At 46.2% G+C, this 23739-nt stretch overlaps 1 protein-coding gene across 1 annotated transcript in view; it reads right to left on the bottom strand.

The window, feature by feature from the left end:
* RETREG1 (reticulophagy regulator 1) overlaps positions 1-7113 on the bottom strand; it is a 90691-nt gene extending 83578 nt beyond the window's left edge. Inside the window, exons 1-2 of the mRNA XM_024741729.1 lie at positions 7007-7113; positions 1385-1415 (exon numbers count right to left, since the gene is read on the bottom strand). Coding sequence (XP_024597497.1) covers positions 1385-1415; positions 7007-7067 — 92 coding nt within the window. The 5' untranslated portion in view covers positions 7068-7113. The remainder of the gene's footprint in view (positions 1-1384; positions 1416-7006) is intronic.
* Between the last annotated feature and the right edge of the window lie 16626 nt (positions 7114-23739).

The following is a 23739-nucleotide window of genomic DNA, read 5'->3' as shown; positions in this document are numbered from 1 at the left end:
GAGGATCAGGTTTCCCTTCTTAGAGCCAATATCTCCCTCTGCTGAGTCTTTGGCAAGTTTACATTCTGCCCATGAAAATCTGGGCTCCAAAATGAAGGAACACGCAGAAGTAAACTGGTCATAAAACTAGCCTTTACACCTGAAGTAAGTATTATTCTCACGAGCACAGCTTCTAAGAGCACATCATAGGGGCTTCCCTGGTGGCGCAGTAGTAAAGAATCCGCCTACCAATGCAGGGGACACAGGTTCGAGCCCTGGTCCGGGAAGATCCCACATGCCGCGGAGCAACTAAGCCCGTGCACCACAACTACTGAGCCCACGTGCCACAACTGCTGAAGCCCACGTGCCTAGAGCCCGTGCTCTGCAACAAGAGAAGCCACCACAATGAGAAGCCTGCGCACCGGAACGAAGAGTAGCCCCCGCTCGCCGCAACTAGAGAAAGACCACGCACGGCAGCGAAGACCCAACGCAGCCAAAAATAAATAAACAAAATAAATAAATTTATTTAAAAAATAAAGAGTACATTATATACCAGGTTATGGTTTTTTTCATGGATTTTTAAAGGCATTACTTTGTTTCCTTTGTTAGCCTTCACTGCATGTTGCCCACTTTGATGTTAGTCGAGCACTGAACCATCCCTCTTTCAGTCATACAAGGGTATTCTTATGGCAGAATTTAAACAAATAAATAACTACAAAATTTCACTTTACTGGAATACTGACCCTTACATTTTCTTCGCTTTTCCATTTCTCATATGCACAGCTGGTGATGTGAATTCTGATCCTCTCGTCACCTGCCCCACCTCTTTTCTCTTCCAGGTGAGAGGAGAGCCTTAACTTCAGGATGGGGGATGGCAAATGAAAAGGAGACTCATTTGCCTGTGGCCGCACAAGGAGCCCAGAGCCCTGTGGACGTTCGCTGCACCCTCCCACCTACAAGCCTCTCACCCCTCCTCTTCGTCTCCTCACCCCAGGGTTCTCGGAGCCGACAGCCTGGTTAGCCTTCGGGAATGTTTCCGCAGAGTTCCGGGACTTGGGGCTGCCCTTTTCTTCCCCGACTACAGCACGCTGCTCAGGCTCCAAAATGAGGTCTGAGAGGAAATCCCCAAGGAAAACACCCCCATCTTCCCCCCATCCTCACACATTACGACTCTTACGCGCGCACATGGCCCAATATTACAGCAAGACGTGAACCATTTCCTAGAACGAGTCCTGATTTTATCCTCGCCCTCACTTCGACTGTATTTTTCTTTATGTTCCCACTCTTGCAGATTACTATGATCAATCCTGTCACTAAGCTATGGTTTCAGAGATGCATCTTGGCGGCCTGGTCACCTCTCCCACCTGCCCTCCATTAGCCATAACATGAAAAGAATGTTCCCTACCTTTCGCTGAAGCTTCTCCACAACTGTACACCTGCAATAGGAGAAGTAAATGTGAAATGTTAATGGAGGTATTTTCCTCGAGGCATTTCTCAACTTAGAAATATTCTGAGCTATGTTAAATGGACCGCTTAGACCTTAAAACTCTAGAAACGATCAGTTCACACAGCGTATACTTCTGCTACCATAACTCATTCAGGCAAGCTGTCCACAAATATCCATTGAGATTCTACTATATGCAAAACGCTTGGATAGGTAGCATGGAAGACGGAGCACCATATAACACACGGTCCTGCCTCAGGGACTGTACTGTCCAATGGGGCAGACCGAACCCGCACTCAAGCAAATCTGAACCGAGGTAGGTGGTGTAGGAACTCTACAAGAAACACAAGCCGTGGGAGTTCAGGGAGGAGAGAAAACGTGGCTGGTCAAGAAAGCAGCAATAACAGAGGTGGTATTTGAGGGGAACTCTGAAATGGTACTGACAAAGGAGAACTGAAACAACTGCTACTTGAGAAAGGAGATTTTTATCTATTCATTCTCTAGGTGTTTTGAGCTTGTATCTATGCTCAAATGAAATCAACATTTGTATACACACACACACACACACACATACACCTCGATCTCATCTGCTCTTAATTCTCCAATGAATTTCTTCGCTGGCCTATGCCTTGACACTATACTCCCCGCTACCAGCTTTAATGAAGTTCAAGAAAAGAAATGGCCAAGAGGTGCTTTTTCCATCGGACAAATGCCAAAGATGTTGTCCCTTTTGTTCTTCAGCGTCCCCTAGTAAAGATGCATGTGATAAATTCTTCTTAAAATTCAGCCGCAGGAAAAAGTTTCTCCAAACTGCTTGCATCCTTTTATCAGATTATTAGAATTATGCAAATGATCTGGTTTTGCTTTCTGCCTAGATGAACAGACAAAGAAGATGTAGTGTATACATATATCACGATGAAACACTATTTGGCCATAAAAAAAGAATGAAATCTTGTCATCTGTGGCAACATGGGTGGACCTGAGGGTATTAGGCTAAGTGAAATAAGTCAGACAGAGAAAAACAAATACTGTATGATTTCACTTATATGTGGAATCTAAAAAAACAAGTGAAGAAACAAAACAGAAAGAGACTCATAGATACAGAGAACAAACTGATAGTTGCCAGAGGGGAGGGGGTGGGGAGCTAGACAAAAACAGGTGAGGGGGATTAAGAGGTACAAACTCCCAGCTATAAAATAAATACGTCATGAGGATGTAATGCACACATACAGAATCTAATTAATAATATTGTAACAACTTTGTATGGAGACAGATGGTAACTGGTCTTCCTGCAGTGATCATTTCACAATGTATAAAATACTGAGTCACTATGTGGTACACCTGAAATCTGAATAATATTGTGTTAATTGTAACAAAAGCATTGGAAAAATGAGTACAGTTGCTGGCTACGGAGCGAGGACGTTAGAACGGTGAGGACAGCAGCGCCGCAATAGCTGAACGTAGGCCAGGGCGGGGCAGCACAGGGCTGAGGACGGTGCAGTGCAAGAGGCTGAGCAGGGGCGCGCTTGAACTGGGGTCACGGAGCCGGTGCAATGGGAGTGAGGGGCCGGGGTGGGGCTGGACAGGAGGAAGCACCGAGGACTGACTGCCAGCCTTGCAGGGGCTGGAGGCAGAACTTGCGAAGGCTAAGGTCAAAGGCGCAGGGATGGTCTCGGGGACTGAAGGCGGGCTTCACACGAGCCATCAGGGCACGAGCGGGAATGACAGAGCATGGCGTGGGCACAAAGGCCTACAGTTCACAGGCCACGAATGCAGGTGGGTCCACGTTCAACCGCGACCGGAAGCGGCATCAAATGGATAGTGTAGATTTGGCAGGAGGAAAGGCATAAAGGGACGGCAGTTGGCGATGCCTCCACAGGTGGCGTGCAGGAACCTACTGAGCCCTCCTCCACTGCCCAGCGCGGTCATTGAAGAGCATCTCAAAGACAGCGGGGTGCGGAAATTACTGGTTCTTTGGCAAAGAGACAGAAGGAGAAGGGGGTCAAGAAAAACTGAAGGCCACAGGAGGAGTTTCCCACACCGCAGAAGCATCCCCAGAGCCCAGAGGAAGGGGTTAATTCTGGGGAGCACACAGTCAAGCGCACAACAGCGAGGCCATGAGAGAGAAATCCATCGCGGCCGAGGGCGTCCACACTGGTGACTCAGAAACCAGAGACACGGGGTCCCTGGGTTTCGCAACGATTAAGTCCCAAGAAGGTATCGCCACACTTCTGCTCACCTATTTCGTATTAAGTACCTAAGACGGTAGACGGTATTAAAGATATGATGGAGAGAGAGGAGAGGTACAATTAAATCTTAACAAGAGAGTCTTAATCCCTTCAGCCAAAAATGCTGTGGGAAGCGGGGAAGCTGGCGGAGAGGCGAGGGGCCGGATGACCTGGGGGTCCTTTCCTCACTGCTCCTGCCGTAGGGCCAGGGTAGCCCATGAGAGCCCGGCGGCTCTGGATGAAGCCATGGAGCTACCATCCCCGCATCTGGATCCAACTTGAAGCCGATTCTGCGCCTCCCAGAGACCAGGTCATCACTGCAGGGCCCTGGGCTGAAGGGCCTGCAAAGCCAGGCTCTGCCGACCACGCATGGGGCTCAATGGGCCTTTGTCCTAAAAGACTCGACTGCAGAGGACGACGCAGGCTCCAGCGCTGCCTCGGCCACAGACTGGGAGCGCTGGGAGAGCACGGCCAGGAGCCCTGCTTCTCCTTGTTTCCTCATGCAGTAGAAACACTGCATTCAGAGCAATGTCCCCCGGTGAAAACCTGGACAGAAAGATTGGCCTGTGACAAATGCCCGCCCTACAGGCTGGAGCGGGAGAGGTGGACTCGGGCAGAGAGGCACTGGTGAGAGGAAGGCGCTCAACATGGGCCGACTGATGGGTGAACAGACCCATGCTGTTCCAGTCGCGGGTCGGAGCTAGAGAGAGGGGCGCGTTACTGACTGAGGTGCTTCTGTTTCACGCTCTTGTCTGACCCTTAGACAACCCTGTGGTATAAGGAGGATTTGCCATTTCACAGGATAAAGAGGTTCGGATTATGTAGGAGGCTGAATAACGGCCCCCAAAGGTATCGGGTCTTAATCCCCGAAACCTGCAACATGTTACTTTATATGGAAAATGGGATTTACCAAACGTGACGAAGTTATGGGCTATGAAATGGGGACACTGTCCTGGATTATCCAGGTGAGGCTCAAATGGAATCACAAGTGTCCTTGCAAGAGGAAGGCAGAGGGAGACTTGACACAGGCAGAGAAGGAGGTGAGGGGATCACAAAGGCACAGACTGGAGAGATGCCCTACAAGCCAAGGATACCAGCAACCGGCAGAAGCTGGGATGCTCAAGGAATCCGGGAGCGTGGCCCTGCCCACACCTTCATTTTGGCCCCGTGATACTGATTATGGACTGTAAGAGAAGACACTTCTGTTGTACTGAGGCACCAAGCTTGTGGTAATTTGTCACTGCAGCCGCAGGAAACCAAAACGGTCTTTGACGGGGCCTCTCCACAGCTGAGAAATGGAGCCGACTAGCTCTAGAAGACTGGTATTCTTCCCACCCTACCACCCTAATTTTTTAAAGGACTGAATCTTTGCAGTGGAGAGCTTTCCTGCAACTTAATATGAAAGCTGCACGTTTGCAAGAACGTCAAGCTGGTGAGGCAATGCAGGGAATGGTCCTCGTGAGAGTGAGAGAAGGACAGTCACGACGTCTTTCTACTTCATCCTTGCCCGCCCCCCCCCCATTTCCGTTCCTTAAAACTTGTGCCCAGACTGGGACCAAATTTGTACACCACTGAAAACAGCGAGATGCTCAGCTTGCTTTGTGAGGTCCTTTGCCCTACTGAGCTAGAATGACTGCAGGTAAAATAGGTTAAGTGGCTATTTCTTCTAAGATTCCTCTGAGGGAGCTCCTAGAGGGTGAAAATGTTATCAAGTCTATTTGAGAGAAACAGGTTCTCCTCTTATCAGTTATGAATCAAGGCAGAAACACAGGTATCGCCATGCGTTGATCTCACCAACCCCAGCACAAAGCCCTACAGCTCGGAGATGTCCCACCTCTAGGCAGAATTAATACATCTGGCGTAAACAGAAAGTAGCAGGCCAGGTGCCTGTTAGGGTTAGAAGGCAGAGAGTTAGGTGTCTGTTCTCTGAAACAGAAAAGAGGTGGGTGGGAGGAGGGGAGGGAGAGAAGGAAGAATGTGTACAAGAATATAAACTAAATCTACAGATTCAAGAAAAGCAATATCCGGACAAAACCCACCTGTTCACCTTCCCAGAACAGTGAATGAAGGGATCACCTTCAAACCTTGAAACACACACATGTAGAACAATCTTTCTAAATGGCTTATACATGAGTTAGTTTAAGAACCCTAAAGACTTAAAATATAAACCAGATTTAAAGCACACCATAGAACAATATGATGGTACATCCATAACAGACAATGGTACATCCGTAACAGCCTATATCCCTGGTCCCAGGGTCAGTGTTAGGGAGGAAAGGGTGCCTCCCACAAGCAGCTTCAGTATCCCCGCCAGGGCTAGGGTCCTGGACAGTTCTTACGTGCATCCACCTATATGGAGCCCTACCAAAATCATCCCTCCATCTGGGGCTACTTTCAGTGGAATCAACTGCTTCACTGTAACCCCCTCTTAGCTATTTTTGATCAAATCAATCTTATTTCACTTAATTTCATGGGGCTCAATTATTCCAAGCAGGGATTTTTGTCTATCTACAAAAACTAGCTCAAACCCTGGTAGAAAGAAGCTCCTCCAAGTATGGAAAAGCCTGACTCAGATTTATGGTATAGTTAAATTACTCAGAAAACCTCAAGTACATTTTTTTAAATAATTCAAGTTCTCACTTGAATTTTTTGAAAAATTTGGTGTTTAAAATGAATTTATTTTTCAATTCATTTTTAAAAATGAATTTAACCCGTTACTTGTTTCTAAGCCCTGAACTTATTGTTTTTCTCCACAGAGGCAGAGAAAAAATTTATATAAACTAGTCCATTTTCCAACGGCCCAGTTTCATCACGTGGGATGTAATAAATATTTAACTGTTATCCTCACTGCAGCCTACTTGAATACCAAAATGGTATTTAAAATAACGGCACTTAGAGCCAAAAGAGAAATCAACACACACAAACCTTTCGCCCAGCAGCAGTAGCTATGACTATGGACAATGTCAGTTACATAAATAATAAATAGTAAATAAATTTAATAAATTTAAAAATAATATTTAACAAACATTCAAAATAGAAAAGTCAGTGCCGTACCCTAACCTGTACCCTAAACCGTACCCGTTCCCTAAGCCTAACCCTAACCCTTACCCGAAGCCTTACCCTAACCCGTCCCCTAATCCTAACCCGTACACTAACACTAACCCGTACCCTAAACCTACGCTAACCCTAAACCGTTGTCGTACCCTAACCTGTACCCTAAACCGTCCCCGTCCCCTGTATAATCTGTTATTTTGCTCCATTTCAAAGACTGCTCAGTTAATCTGCCTATACAAAGGTCAAACATTCAGGGTCTAGAAAATTAAATACCATAAAAATGAATGTTGAGTTTTCTTACCTCTTGTTCTAGACAAAACCATATCCTTTATTATTTGCATAATAACACGTCCAAGGATCATGACAGAAATCAGGTGATACACTCTCCATGGAGTCAGTGCAAGGAACCTATCACAGCAAAAACAGACAAATCATTATTTCAACTTGAGGACTGTACCTTTTTTTAAAATCTAGGTTTACTTTCTGCCACAGAAACAAAAAATACATTCAATAATGATTTCACTTGTCAAAAGCACCCTCAACGTGACCACATGAAAGCCACTTAATAGCATCAAAGTCAGGGAAGTAAAAGCACTGGAGCCATGTGGACTTTTGTGCCAGGCTTTCTGCTCTAACCTCCAATCTGGGCAGAAGATTTGCTATTTTGGGTATGGCCCAAATATCACTCTGCTAACAGATGGAACAGAACTGACCTGGAGCAGAATCATGATGGACTAAAATTAAAAAGGCAGAGCAGCAGGGTTTTTTCACGCACAAGAGAAGCCGGAGTAGATGCCCTTTACTTGCTGTCCTCTGTCTTACGGTTTTCTCTTATGCCACATCCACTTCTTTAAATCCTACCCCCCACCCAACCAACCTCTTAAAAACAGCAGTTATTAGGGATCCAATCTGCTAGCCCTTTCTAAGATCACTGCCCTTTTGTCTATCTGCCCACCTCGTCTCCAGAGGGAAACAAAGAATTCTTTATCACGAACAGCACACAGACCCTACAGTACTTTTTGTCTTGTTTTGTTTTTGATTGGGTTTATAAAGGAATGCAATGGCAAGGAAGTCACAAGGAGCTCTGAGCCTTCATATAGAGGCTGAAGCCCGTTCCACGTAAGTTCGTTGGCTAAGCTACCAATTAATATTGACTTTGGTGTAATCATAACTCAGAAAAATCAATTTAACAGAAATGTCATTTAATACTAGTTGTAAGGCAGTGTGGGATGTATAAAGAAGCAAAGAACACATGAATACTGCCTTCTAGGAACTTACTTCCTCATCAGAGAGATGAACACAGGCTGCACTAACAAAAGTCCAAGGCAATGAGTCTTGGTGCTATAGCAAGACACGAGCAAAGAGCAAAGAGAAACAAAGGAGGAGAAGTGATTAGCTCCAAATCAGGGAAGATTTATAAAAAGTGGCATTGAACTTGGTCTGGGAGGATGGATGCAATTCAGAGGAAAACAGAAGCTGTTCCAATTGGAGGACACAACATGAGCAGAAGATAAGAGTCAGGCAAGGGTGAGGTGTGCCTGGGGCGTGCAAGTGGTCTGGGATGGCCCTGCGGAAGCAGAGGGATAAACAAGAGAGTTGGGAGACTGGCAGAGAGGAGAAATTGAGGTGCCAGGCTGGGGGCAGACTATGGCAAGCCCTGAAGGATATGTAGGGAGTTTAGTTCTCACTACTGACAACAGAGAGAAAGCCAAAGGTACAGAGTAGGTAAATGAAATGATGAGTGGTTTAGGAAAAGGCCTGGGGGCAGCAGAGAGGATGAGGTGGAGTAGGGAGGAAGCACGGAGGCCAGGACATCTGCTAGAAGGTAATGCAATGTGCTTGATGAGAAATGGTCAACGTGAGATGCTGGTGAAGTTGTGGGTAAAACCTCTCCCAGGGGCTTCCCTGGTGGCGCAGCTGTTGAGAGTCCGCCTGCCGATGCAGGGGACACGGGTTCGTGTCCCGGTCCGGGAAGATCTCACATGCCGCGGAGCGGCTGGGCCCATGAGCCGTGGCCGCTGAGCCTGCGCGTCCGGAGCCTGTGCTCCGCAACGGGAGAGGCCACAACAGTGAGAGGCCCGCGGATCACCAAAAAAAAAAAAACACCTCTCCCAAAATGTGGACAACCCAATTTCCATGTCTGGCTGTAATGTTACCTGTGCGTGTGACCTGGGCCAGAGTGGGCAGAATAGGTCAGTGCTTCTTTAATATTGGTCTGCAACTGCCAGTAGCTTGGCTGCCTGGGAAGCTTGTTAAAATACAGACCCCAGGGTCCGCCCCCGCCGGATCCTCCGAAACAGGTGGTCTAATTACTAGTGTTTACATTCAATCAACATTTATTTACGGGGGCCTACACTGCGCCAGGCACTGTGCTACCAAAAAGGAATAAACGGTGGACAATATATGCAGAGGCAGGAGCAGACCTAAAAGACAACCCACGATGCCAACATCCACATCTTCAGTAACAATAACTGGTTCTTCCACTACGGGTCTAACACTCGCTCTATTTTTGAGCTCTTCTGTTTCTTTTAACCCGAGTTGTTTTTTGGTATTTATTTCCTTTTTGGCTTACCTGCTCGCTGTCAGTTTACGATTAATTATTGCGCTTGTCTGTGTGCCAGCCTCTCTGTTTTCCCCACCTCACACTGAAGTGGCAGTTTTCAAAATTTTTGATAGTGATCCACCATAAGAAATCCATTTACCTCTAAATACATACAAATGAAACCGAAGTTTCAAAAATAATATTTATCCTTACAAATGTGTGATGCCTTCTGATACTTTCCTCCAATTCCATTATATTTTTAAATGCTGACTCTGGCTCACTAAAGTGACTCCACAAGTGAGTTGTAACTCACAGTGTGACTCCCATTGCATTGGAGGGAATCTGCAACTATTAGATTAGTATATTTCATTAGAATAGCCTTCTTGGCAGAGTCAGGCAAAACCCTAGGGGAGAAAGTTCCCTCAAGTCTAAAGGTCTTCTGAGCTAGCCAGGAAGCCATTTAAGTATCTTTTAAAAACCAAAGAAATGCAAAACCAACTGAAGCAATGAAGGTCATTAGTTATTCTTTTAGTGGAAATTACAATCTTCCAGGAATAGAAAAATTAGGGAATGACAGGACTTTGACCCACCCCGCCCTGGCTGCCAGAAGCCCTCCTTTAGAGGACATTGCCGTAGCAACTCCCAAGAGCACTGGGGATGCGCACCCCACCCCCGTGTTCCCTGGGCCAGGGTATAGTTGGCATCTTGCCCAAGGGTCTCATTGGTCATTAAGAATCCTCAACCAGATGAGAAAGCAAACCCAACAACTACTTGGGATGGTAATGCCATACCTGTATGGGATTGCATGTCTCCTTGGTAGATGAGCATCTTTGCAGCCCAAGAATTAAGCATAGACATGTTCGAGAAACTAAGTCCTAATAGTAATAATCTGTACTTAGAAAACCCTGCACGTATTTGGTGTTTTAATTATTTTTTTTACTGCCTACGATAATTCGTCTCACGGTTCCAATTTAAACTATGTAGTATAATTTAGAGTTGTGATTTGAAATTAAAATCTTAGGAACATCTATGAGTTTATTTATTTTACAGGAACTGCCTAATATTGGGAGATCTTGGTTGTTAGATAAAGTCATTTTTTTAAAAACTTCTATTTTGGTAACTTTCGAATATATCCAAAAGGAGAGACCAAAGTATAATAAACCCAGCCTCAACAATTCTCCATTCATGGCCAATCTTGTTTCTTCTATATTCCCACCCACCAAGCTCCCCTCACCACATACACACCCAAATTATTTGAAGCAAATATCAAGCATCATATAATTTAACTTGTAAATGTTGTCATTTATCTTCAAAAACAAAAAAGCACTTTTTAACCTAACAACAATACCACTATCACACCTAATAAAATTGCTTTACTTTCTTAATGTCATCAGATACCTGTCAGCATTCACATTTGCCCGGTCATCTTTTACACACATGTACACACGTGACACACACACACACACACAGAGTACAAGAATGAAACAGAATCTGAAAAAGTCATACACTGAAACGGATAGATGTGAGTTATAAGTTTCCTGTAATTTATAGGTCTCCTGCCCGCCCCCATCTCTCTCTCTCTCTTGCTCTTTCTCTTTTATTTATTTATTTTTTTTTGCTGAAAATTTCTGCGGAAGAAACAGACTCGTTTTGTCCGGTGAAGTTTTCCAGAGTCAGAGAATCACCCCCTTGTATCCTTGTGGTTTAGTTTGACATTTTCCTTTACCCCCTGCTGCAGACTGGAAAAGTTGGCAGTTGCATCTAGAGTCTTGACCAGATTGAGGTTCAATCGTTTTTCCTACAGAGCTGCATGATAGGTGGAGGTGTGTGTTCCCACCAGGAGGCGCATACTGTCTGGTGTCTCTATTTTTGTGACATTAGCAGCCATTCATGATGACTGCCTGGCATCGATTCCTCAGGGACTACCCAGGGGTAGGAGCCCTTCATTCTTGCTACGGGTATTAGCTGGGTCACATCTATAAAGAGAAACTCCCCTTCAGCAATGTTTGATGACCGGAAGAGACGGATCTCATGGGAAAGGCAGGATCAACGCTTGATTCTTTCTCTTTATTTACCAGCCTTCAAGATAATGAGACAGTTCCTTAGTATCCCCTAAAGGCAACAAAGTTGGTTTGGGTCATTACTTTTTTTTTTTTTTTTTAGTGTTATTGTGAATGATGTACTCCAGCCCGCTGCAGTCTCATCCCTACTGACCATCAAGTGGCCCATCTTGGCTGGTGGCAGCTTAATCAGGTTGGTTCCTGAGTCTCTTAGTATAACCTTAGTAACCTTTGATAATAAAGTACTTTAAAGGGACAGGGAAAACATAAAATTTACAAATGCAGTTTAAAATGTTGAAGGGAGTATAGTGAAACTTTTTAATAAAACCAGTCATTCACCAAAGACTCTCTTGAAAATGCTTGTTAAAGTCTGATCGATTTATAAACAAAATAGTAAGTTGTGTTAGTTAAAATTGAAAGCTCAAAGAAAAACAAGGGTTTCAACCTTACTTAATCAAAATTTATTTTTTAAAAGGTAGTTGAACAGAGTTGTTTCAAACCAATCTTTTTTTTATATGAAAACTGTCTCATAGGACATCACAAAAAAAAAAAATCCTTGTCTGCGGGACGTAAGCAATTCTGACGCTGGCGCTCTGTGGCACCACTCAGAGAAAGACTACACTTTCATCCAACCCATGATTCCCTCAGTGAGAATCACCCATCTCTACTGAAATACATCTCATATCGGGGAGCTCAGCATGTCTTCAGCATCCAGTTTCCTACTGCATCCTTTTATTACTGGGGGAAGGGGAAATTCCCTTTTCATTCCATAACCAGCAATTATCAGACACCGGGCTAGCGGCAGGGACACACTGATGACTAAATCCCTGCGAAGCCGGGAAGCAGACAAGTGAACAACTATGTTTAACCCAGGTATCAGTACTTTCCAAAAGGGTGTGGGAGCAGGAAAGAGGGCCGATAACTGCATAAGGAAGGCAGAGTGAGGTCTCGAGAGAAGGCGGGTGTTTAAGCTTTGCCTCCCCAGAGCAGTCAGACTTTGCCAGGTGGAAAGCGCCAAAGGCATTCCAGGTCGGGAACAGGGTAAGCACAGAGAACAGCAAGAGTGCAGCGGCTAAAACAGAAGAGTGAGAAAGTGCCCTTAAGGCTGGCTTCCCTTGACCCAGCGGCGCTAGTTCTGCCCTCCAGACCACACTGCAGTGAATAAAACCGCTGATGCCTAGTGAGTGCGAGCACAGTTCTAGACATTATCTAATGTATTCCCTCATTTCATCCTTATAACAATCCCATGAGGAAGGTACTCCACTTTGCAGATGAGCGGGGAGGGGTTAAGAAACTTGCCCAAGGCCCCAAGATCAGGGGAGGCGGGGCCAGGATCCAGACAGGATCCAGGAATCCAGACAGCTTGGCTCTAAGCCAGCTCTCTCACCACTCTGCTAAATACCTCCCAGACACAAGCTCCTGCCTCTTCCACCTCCTGTTATCACATGAAAATAGCTGGAAGGGCTGTCACCAATTTTCAAGAGTATGTCTGCTCAGGGTGTGATGAACTGACTGAAGAGATGCCAGGAGCGCTCCTCAAAGACACCAGCCACCAGCACCAAGACTGCAGAAAGCGAGGATTATGTTCACACCTCTTTAGGACACACATCCCTGGTCCCTTCACCTCTTCCCCAGGCGTCCCATCCCTCCTCTGGCCAGGCTCCAGGTGTGACTCTTTTCAGACCAAATGCTCCCACCGGGCATCTGGTCCCTACAGATGGGGGGAACCAGGAGGGGCCGTGAATCCATTTGTTCTGGATTCCATAGCTCTACCTATACAGTCTTGTTTTTTTCTTTAATTCATAGGCTGTATTTTTTAGAGCAGTTTTAGGTTTACAGAAAAATTGAGTAGATTGTGCAGAGACTTCCCATATATCTCCTCCCCCATCCTCCCATCCCACCTACAGTGTCTCCTAGTACGAACATCTTGCTTCAGTGTTATAACATCTTGCATTTGTTATAACTGATGAACCAATGTTGATATGTTATTAACCAAGTCCACAGATCACAGTAGGGCTCACTCTTTGTGTCATACATTCTACGGGTTTTGACAAAGGCATAATGTCACGCATCCATCATTATAGTATCATACAGAGTATTTTCACTGCCCTAAAAGTCCCTGTGTTCCACATATTCATGCCTCCCTCTCTCCCCATAAACTCTGCTGACCACTGATCATTTTACTGTATCTGCTAGTTTGTCTTTTCCAGAATGTCATGTAGTTGGAATCATACAGTATGTAGCCTTTTCAGACTGGCTCCTTTCACTAAGTATTTCCTTAAGTTCCTCTGTCTTTTCACGGTTTGATAGCTCATTTCTTTTTGTTATCAAATAATATCCCGTCATATGATGTACCACCATTTATCCATTCACCTCGTGAAGGACATCTTGGCTGCTTCCAATTTTGGGCAATTATAAATAAAACTGCTCTAAAAATGTGTGTGCAGGATTTTGTGCGGTCATTAGGTTTTCAACTGATTAACTCATTTGGGCGCAGCCTTTTTTTTTTTTAACAGCTCATCAGCATACTGGCTTATTTTGAATTTACAGGCAGCTAAAACCCTCAAGGATTCTATTTTCCTGATGCAACTTTTGAATCTCAGTATGTCCTATTACACTGGTTCTTGTTTGACATGGTCCGTCATTCAAACCCACAGCCCTTAATGGTGTCATCAGTCACATTTGTTCTCCTGTCCGGCATCATGACATCCACACATTTGAGATCTGCGTGTCATCTGTCCTCGTCTACACTGCTGGAGGTGGATGGAGAGTGATCGGTACTGGAGCCCTGTGACTCCCACAGTGATCTATTATTAATTTTATATTATTTTTATATAATTTTATATTATTATTTAATTTATAAAATAATCTATTTATTATTTAATTTAGATTAATCTATTATTTAATTTATTAAATGATCTATTTATTTAACCTATTATTTAATTTATTAATCAGCACTTGATGAATATGACAGGCCATCCAGTTTGCCGCTACATTCCATCCACGTTACTCCATCCCGCCCATAAAGACATAATAAGAGATTTTCTTAAACGCCTTGTTGAAACCTGCCGCATTCCTAATCTCTGAGTGCCTGTAAGTGCTGATCTGCTGGGCTGAAGCTGAGAATTACTCTGAGGTATAGAGCAGCTCTCAGGAGAAGAACCAAACACCATTAGGACCTGCCCACGCACATCCCATGGCACAGCGTGATCCAAGCCCCAGGGTGACCTTGCCGATCTGCCATTCACAGAAACACGTGGTGACCCCCTCACCCACGGGGGGAATTTTGAAGCAAAAACGGCTGCATACAGGTGGCCAGAGGATTCCTGAATGCTGCAGAACCATTATTCAGAGACGGGTTGTGGTCACATTGCACGATGCCCATGAGGTCATGGGAAGCAGAATGATAAAGTACAGACTTTGAAGAGGGGCGGCTGTGGACAGGCATCTTTCTCACTCAGGGGGGCTACGTAATTTTCCAGGTCCGGTGCAAGGTGAAAATGCAGAGACCTCACTGGGGATACAGAAGTCAACCTCCCCTCCCCACCAGACTGCAGGCCCAACCCACAACCAACAGGAGTTCCCCACAGTATTGCAGCCTCGATTCTAGGGCGTGTTTGGGACCTGGATCCAGGGCGGGGGGCAGGGGGAGCGGGAGGGGTGAGGCCCCTGCCTGCTCGCCACTCTGCTCACCGAGGCGCTGCTGGCCGGGGCGAGATGGTGATCTGTGCCCGAGGAGGACCCTTCTCACACCTGCGCTCAGGCCCCAGCGAGGAGCGGGCGGTCACAGTGGAACACAAGCCTCCCCCTACAGATGCAACCTGGCCACCGCCCTGGGCGGAGGACCCAGGGCAGTCATGCAGGGTGGGGTGGAAAAGGGGAGGGTGGGCAGGGCTGGCGCCCAGAAGCCCATCCCGGGAGGAGGCCTCACACGTGAGCTGAGGCCCCACGCTCCCATCCTGGTGAGCTTCCCTGACAAAACACACATTCAACGACGGAAGTACTAAGAATTACAAGACGGCGGCTGCAGAGCATTAACCCCCACGTGCAGGGCCTTCTGAGCACCAGGCTCTGTGCGACTGCATAGCTCACATGTCCATTTAGCCAGCCCTATAAAGGCCTTTTTTCTCCTTAAAATCACTTTTAGTTCAATAAAAAGGCCATGGACACTTGCTTTTCTCCAAGTTAGACTAGGGACCTGTGCCTGCATCAACAGATCCTGGAAGTGAGCACATTCAGAAGCAATACGAACTCCTAAGCTTCCGGCTTTTGTAAATATCTTTCTGCAGCTGGATGGGCTTTTTATAACCAACTAAATTAAAAGATCATTTCTGTTTACTAAGACAGTTACATGTACTTCTTTTAGCTGACGTAAGATAACATTTATCTGACAAGGGGTAATCAAGACTTTGGAAACCAAGGCAGGTAAACATTATGTAGGACAACTATAATATACACATACCTATCATGGTAGGTAAACATTACGTATGACATTATATGCTATATATAAACATATAAAATTATATACAAGTTTCATACACATATAAAACCATATGTATATAAGAATACCCATTTGTCCTATAAAGACATACTGTACGGTCTAGCTGCTATTGGGAAGGTAAAGTTCTGCAACTCACTATGTGCACTTTCTTTTATCAAGTTGTGTCCAATTCTATATCCCAATGGGATGACTGCTTTAAAAAAATACCACATTGGGACTTTCCGGGTGGCACAGTGGTTAAGAATCCATCTGCCAATGCAGGGGACGTGGGTTCGATCCCTGGCCCGGGAAGATCCTACATGCCGTGGAGCAACTAAGCCCATAAACCACAACTACTGAGCCCACGTGCTGCAACTACTGAAGCTTGCTCACCTAGAGCCCGCGATCCACAACAAGAGAAGCCACCGCAATGAGAAGCCCGCACACGGCAACGAAGAGTAGCCCCTGCGCGCCACAACTAGAGAAAGCCCGCGCAGCAACAAAGACCCAGCGCGGCCGAAAAAAAAAAAAAAAATACCACGTTACCCAGCAGCTGACTCATGTTCAGCTTGTGATAATTACAGTCCACGGATGATTTCTAGCCACGCTTGTATAGCGTCATTTCTGATTCATTTTTATATTGGATACATTTGTCTATTTGCTTTTTTCTTCCTGTTTTTTCTTTCTTCTATGCTTTCTTCTCTCGTTCTCTGGTTCGGTTACATCATTTTGAATTTTAATCTAGTTTTCAAGTCACTGACAGCCAGAGCCCACTTGGTATTGTTGGGATGGTTTATGCCACTAGTCTCTACGCTGCTACCTGGGCCAGCTAAGAAATAAGACCCAACTGTACGCTCAGAGCCGAGGCAGGGTATAAGGAAAACAGGTGGGATCCAGAGAAAATCGAAACAACTGCAAGGGTAGACCCTCGACTAATTGTAAAAGAAAAAAAAATAGAGGAGCCCCCAAATGATGCCCATTTTGGAATGGGCTGTGATTTTAAGCAGAAAATTTTCCTAACAGATTATGGGCTTTGGGGGCTTCCCTGGTGGCGCAGTGGTTGGGAGTCTGCCTGCCAATGCAGGGGACACGGGTTCGTGCCCCGGTCCGGGAGGATCCCACATGCCGCGGAGCACCTAGGTCCGTGCGCCACAACTGCTGAGCCTGTGCTCTAGAGCCCGCGTGCCACAACTACTGAAGCCCATGCGCCTAGAGCCCGTGCTCCGCAACAAGAGAAGCCACCGCAATAAGCCCGTGCACCGCAATGAAGAGTAGCCCCCGCTCACCACGACTAGAGAAAAGCCCGTGCGCAGCAACAAAGACCCAATGCAGCCAAAAACAATAAATAGATAAAATAAAATAAATAAATTTTTAAAAAATTATGGGCTTTGACTAACATCAAACCAGTCTGCATTCGCTGCCCATAAGCCACGGACAGGAGAGCTAGACACCCACTCCACGAAGATGCTTAACAAGGAAAAATGACAGGCTGGGAACTAAATTACACTCAGGTCACCCATCGTCTCAGCTTTCTGTGCACGAATCATTCAAGGCCACAGCTCTTCCTGGTCCCTTTACTGGTTTCAGGATGCCAGGTGTGCGTGGGGCTTGGGATTGGAGGAAGGAAGCCCCGGGATGGGCTATGTGGACAATTTACGTGATGGAGAAGGAGACGAAAGCACTAGAGTGATCTTCTGTGGACCTCCGCTCCGCGGCAAACTATAAATCTCTAAAAAACTTTTTTTCGACTAGTTGTGTATCTATTTGATACACGAGGAAAGCCTAACTACATCTTCCACTACTTCATGGTAAGTTTTGCAAGGCCAAATTAAATGGCTCGACAGGATAAATTTCTTGTAAAAGCAAAGAAAGGGATAGTTCACAAAAACAAACAGAGCAACTTCTCTGGTAAGGGATGAAAAGGACATCCCATGGGATGTTTAGCTAATCCCGTGTGTAAAAAGCTAACCCTCATTTCTGGGTAAAGCATAACCCACTTTGTACTATGAAATGAAGGCTGTCAGCAGCTAAAATACACATTTTTGTCTTCAGAGAAAGGAAGTCTACGGACAAATGCACTAGAACCCTCCATAGTTCTCACGCAGGAATTAATCTGTAGTGTTTGCTTTGTAGCTCTTTCAAAAGAGAGATCTAAAAAGGAGGTTTAGCTCTCCTTTACTGAAATATATAGAACCACTGACTCTGCCTAGATAGAGTCCTTCGTGCACATTGGCTTTATTTAATGTAATGGTGGCTCTAATCGTAAAAGAAGGACCTCATATGATTTATCCAACCCTGTTCAAAGTCCAGATCACATCTTTCTGGAAAATAATTCCGTCCTCTTCTCAAGTGTTAGGCACACTGGCAGCCATCATCCTTAATATCGCAAAATTCTGAATCTTCTCTGAAGTTGGCTTCAATTTTTCCTGGTCTTTTATCCAGATCCTGCAAAAATACTGTCTGAAGACGCGACGTGAAACCGAACTATACACCACTAAGGGGGAAAAGAAGCTGGCAAATAAGCTATGACCCTCTGAATGGTAAAACGCATCCCAATTTCAAACCTGTGTAAACGTGAAGGTATGTCAAGGAGAAGGGGGATATATTCCTTAGGAATCAACAAAATATATGATTTTAAATAATTGAGAAAAAAGAGGGTAATCATGCAATGGAACAAGATAATGACTCGATTCATTGCAAATCAGAGACTAAGTCAAACTCGGAGGCGTTTCTTTTTTTTTCACCAGAGAAGTACTTCTTTAGTTGTGATGACCAGAAAAGTGAATTAGAAGCAAGAGAGGTGACAAGCGTGAAGAAAAATAAACAGGCGAGCTTCTTTACAGAGGGAGGTGAGAAATTCTGGAAGCCACCCATAGGCAGGGAGGCGTCACACTGCAGCAACCAGAAAGGGTCCGAGTCGGGCTGGCTCCAGTAGAAACCGGTGGCGATAATCCAGTGAATTCAGGGAACGTGCCCAGCTCAGCAAGGCACGCTGGACAAGCCACAAGACAGTGGGGAGGAGCAGCGGGGAGTTTGCGTTCTTGAGCCTGGAGAGTGGGAGGGGCGAGGGCGCAGCTGGAGTGGAACCAAGTCCATCTGAGGTCAAGGCAGGGCGAAATCAGGCTTGCTTTACCCCAGCTCTGCAATGGAATTAAGAGAAAAGCCACAGGCAAATCAAGTCAGGAGCACTGGGCCATGCGGTGGGCTCTTTAGCGCCTCCTAGTGTATAATGTCTGCCCATCCACCTTGCCTCACACCTGTCCCAGGTGGTCACTGCAGCTCAGTAGAAGCTGACTTCCAAGCAGGGTTGGGTGAGCCAACCTCTGCTGCCCCTTCCGGCTGAGTTACCAGTAAGTTAAATACTAACTCCAAGATTCCGTCACAGAACGGAGCTAGAAGAAGAAAGAAGAGATCTGATCAAAGTCACGCATTGCAGTGGAGCACAGGAGGATAAGAGGGATGACGGCGGGGTGGCGGTGTACAGAAAACGGACAGTGAAACCCAGACGCACAGAGGGGGAAAAAGAAATAAATACGAGGTCAAGCAGCTGTTGTCATGGCAGCCCGGTTGGTTTACATGGGTTTGTATGCAAATGGCAATGAGATATATACTGTGTGTCTGCCCAGTGGCACCTGCAGAGTTTGAGTTTTGGCCCCAATCACACAGCTGGTAAGAAACACCTCCATCCTCCTCTCTACGCCTCAGTATTTTCATCTGTAAAGTGGACAGTGTCTAGATAAGTCCTTCCCAAGATGACTGACCATCACATTACTCAGGACACTTTTTCAAAATGCAGATTCCTGGGCTCCATCCTGGACCTGGGAGAGACGAATGCTTGGGGTTAGGCACACGAATCTACGTGTTAATAAGCTGGGTTTGCAAACACTGAGCTGCAATGATCTCCCCAGGCATTTCCCAACCAAACATTCTCTGAGTCCGTGAACCGTAAACCTAGAAGCAATACCTCACAACTGATCCAAATCCAAGCTGAACTTGGGGCCTCTTCCTTCATAAATAAATTTCCTTCATAAATAAATAAAATGCATACACGGGGCACAAGACACAGTGGCAGGGGTTAAAGAGGCTTCTAAGACTAGCTCTTGGGTAGGGGGTAGGGGGGCCAGACATACAGTAATGAATTCAATGAACCATCATGGGCCTGCCTGAGAAAGAAAGAAGCTGGGGCATAATGAGGATTTACCATTTGCTAGATATTTTCACATCTTCCTGGCAATTTTTGTTGAAGTATAATTGATTTACAACATTGTTAGTTTCAGGTGTTAATTTCAGGTGTACAGCAAAATGATTCAGTTACATACTTTTTTTTTCAGATTATTTTCCACTATAGGTTATTAAAAGATACTGAATATAGCTCCCTGGGTTATACAGTAAATCCTTGTTGCTTATCTGTCTTGTGTATAGTAGTTTGTACCTGTTAATCCCATACTCTTTTTTGTTTGTTTGTTTGTTTGTTTTTTGCGGTACACGGGCCTCTCACTGTTGTGACCTCTCCCATTGCAGAGCACAGGCTCCGGACGCGCAGGCTCAGCGGCCATGGTTCACGGGCCCAGCCGCTCCGCGGCATGTGGGATCTTCCCGGGCCAGGTCACGAACCCGCGTCCCCTGCATCGGCAGGCGGACTCTCAACCACTGCGCCACCAGGGAAGCCCCTAATCCCATACCCTTAATTTATCCCTCCCTCCCACTTCCTTTCCCCTTTGATAACCATAAGTTTGTTTTCTACATCTTCTTCTCATTTAATGCTCCTGCACCACCCGATGAAGTTAATATGTGGAAATTATACACTCGTAAATAGACTAGGTTAGAGCAGTTTGTCTAAAACTGTCCAGCCTCTAATTGAAAGAGTTGGGTCTTCTTAACTCCAAGTCCACTTCCCTGTTTACACACCATGTATGGAGTCCCTTGGCATCTCACTTTAACCAACCAATCTAAAGCACCAGAATGTTCTAGATAGCAGGGTTGAAAGAGCAATTGTCATATGGGCTCCTGCCTTTTAAATGCCCATTCAGCTGTGGTCACCCACTCATCAGCTCACATCCGCATTCCGTTCAAGACCCCATTCCAATGCACCTGACCCTGTCCAGGGTCCCCCAAAAGGAATTCAGCCACTGTGCAGTTCCAAGACTGGCAGCGTTGCCACAGCTGTCGATGATCTTCTTGTGCCTCCAGCTCCTTCACTGCGAAAACCCAAGGATGCAAGCAACTGGAATTCAGCCCCGCTGCTTCCACGTGGCCCCCACCCCACCTTGGCTCTGCCCTGCTGGTTGGCCTGGCCCAGCCCATCCCTACCCTCTCCTCCCCCTCTTCATGGGAAGCCCGGCCAGGGCTCTGCCTCCCCAGCTCCAGCCAATCCCTTTCCAGGTGAAAGAACCCCGATCACACTCTAATACACATTGTCCAAGATCACGGGCACACAGATAGGGGCCTCCTGGAATGACCATTCCCTGTCAAGATCCTAGGCACGGCAACAAGATTCACACAGCCCAGACCCTCTCCCTCCCAGTCTGAGGCCACGATGTTCCAGAACTAGGACTGAGGCTTCTACACCCCTTGAGCCAAGTGTCTGGACTGAACTGACCACCACGAGGTCCACTTCTACGTCAAGGTGAACGAGCCTGCAGCCGGCCCGGTCAGCCCCGCAGATCTGAGGACCACCCTGTCTCTCCTAAACTCCCTGCTAGAAAATGAGACATTCTCTCAGGCTGCCAAAGAGACCAAGGCTGAAACAGCTGAACAAACTGTAAGAAACTGTGTGGATTAGAACAAACAGGTGACTTCAGATCCGAGAGGCCACAGTATCCTGCTTGACACCTTGTCCGGCATACTTAGGATTGGACGGTAAGTTAGACACTCACCCATTAAATCCAAACAAACACACAACGCAGAGAAGCAGGTATCTGATTTGTTTCAAACGTCCAAAACATCAAGACTGAGCACTGAGTTAGTAATTCTGCCATCCTGGGAGGGCCACTCATCGGAAGGCCAAGATCAAGTGTCCTTTATCAGTGTACCAGAGCCGTGCGGGTCAGCAGGGCTGACCCAGGGTCACCCCGTTTATGAACACAGCCTCCCTAGGATATGGGCAAGCAGCCTCCCCACACAAACATTCCCTTACTATCAGGAAAACCATATCCAGTAGCCGTCCCAGGAAGAACATCACCTACGTTTCTTATTGGATGCCAAAATGTTCCCCCAAACCCACATAACACCCAGAACGGGATGTGGACTCTTGTCATCACAGTTTCCACAGATACATTCAGGGGGCAGAACAGTGATGACACATGTGGGCGTCTGTCCCTGCAAAAGGCAACACCAGGAACGGGTCAGTCAAAGCTGGAGATTACAATCCTACTTGGTGTGGCTGTCTGACCAACCCAGGGTGGGAAATGTTTTCAAAACTTGAGTAATAATAAAAAGGGTGTGTGCAGGTCCACTGGATGTCCTTCTAGTCGCTGGCACAGGACGGGGGACGTAGGCCATCACTCCCAGTGCACGGGGGAGCCACGACCCCTGGAAACTCCACCTCCAAACCGGAGGCACAGGAGAAAGCACAGCAAATATCTGGGCACCAGTACTCCGACTCAGGAAGGCCCACTCTGGGCCCACATGCCAATGGCCACTGTCCAGCTGGATTGTGATTGGCAGTGCCACCTCAAGGCCCAAGACTTGTTGTGTCATCCGGGTCGGAAAACCCTTTCTGGTTCTTTCCTATGGGTCCAATCAAAAGAGAAAACAGAAGGGGAGACAGAAATACAGAGAGAGAGAGAGAGAGAGGCCTGTGCATCCGTGCACAAGGCATGAGAGAGAACCGGTAGCTGCCTCATGGACCCCGGTCCTCGAAATTCCCCAGACAGTGTTTCTGGAACATTCCAAACCAAGAGTAAACTTGGGATGAGAATGAATCTCTTTTGATGGCTGCCAATTCTTCAGGGTCCCCCAACTCCAAGCCCAGGACCTCCAGTACCCCTGGGCAGGGTTTGAGGAGCAAACCAAGCAGAGCCTCTCCCACCCGCTCAGACAGAGGGCGTGTGTGAACACACGGGCGGGAGCGAGCTCCCCCTATAACGAAACCGCCCTGTCCGGTGGATTAGTGGAACCTGGCCCCGGAAGTGCAAGGCAATTCGCAAACCAGGCTTCCAGCATCTAAGAAGTTATTTTTATTGAAAGTAATATTTTAATGTCTTCTTTTACAATTTGTGATTTTAAAACTAACTTTCCGTATATAGCACACACAAGTAGTAATATAAAATTTAATGGAACATTTTTAAGTGGGAAACTGTGATTCGGAAAAAGAACCACGGGACAACGGCTCTGGCCCGAGTGAGTTCACAGCCGGGGTGCCACAGACGTGAGGCAGCTCGCTCCACAATTCTTACTGTTTCTGACAAATGAGGAAACTGAAGCTCAGAAGATTAAGTCCTTTAACTGGGCTCATCTTGCTAGAAGCTAGTTCACCTCTAGTTCACCCCTCCTCCTTAGCCCCCCCCTGCCCGCCACACACACACACACACACACACACACACTAGCCTGCCTTTGAGAGCACTTATTTCTACTATATCTCAGTCCAAAAAGCAATTGAGAGAGCTTAAATGTCCACTATAACACGGAATAAATACAAAAAGATAAGGAAACTGGCAAAGAGAAAATAAAAGACGATTACTCAGGTTTAAGCTTAGCCCACAGGAATTCAAACCATGAGTTGAGAAGCAAAATGACAGCCACAAATTTGGTCCTGAGAAGACCTCTTTGCGGTAAGAACTTGATATTTCATCATTAGGAAAACCCTTTTTCACCCCAATAGAAGAAGGCAAACTAACACAGTGAACATTTCCTTATCTTCTTAATATGAAAAGGATCAATCGATAAAACACAACGAGTGTGTAGGTGAAGCAGTGAAGGTCACAGACCACCACCCCAAGCTCACTTTGAGA

The sequence above is a fragment of the Neophocaena asiaeorientalis genome, unplaced genomic scaffold (genome assembly GCF_003031525.2).
Source record: "Neophocaena asiaeorientalis asiaeorientalis breed wild unplaced genomic scaffold, Neophocaena_asiaeorientalis_V1.1 scaffold10, whole genome shotgun sequence".
Lineage (NCBI taxonomy): Eukaryota > Metazoa > Chordata > Mammalia > Artiodactyla > Phocoenidae > Neophocaena > Neophocaena asiaeorientalis.
This window is presented reverse-complemented; position numbering and strand designations above follow the sequence as displayed.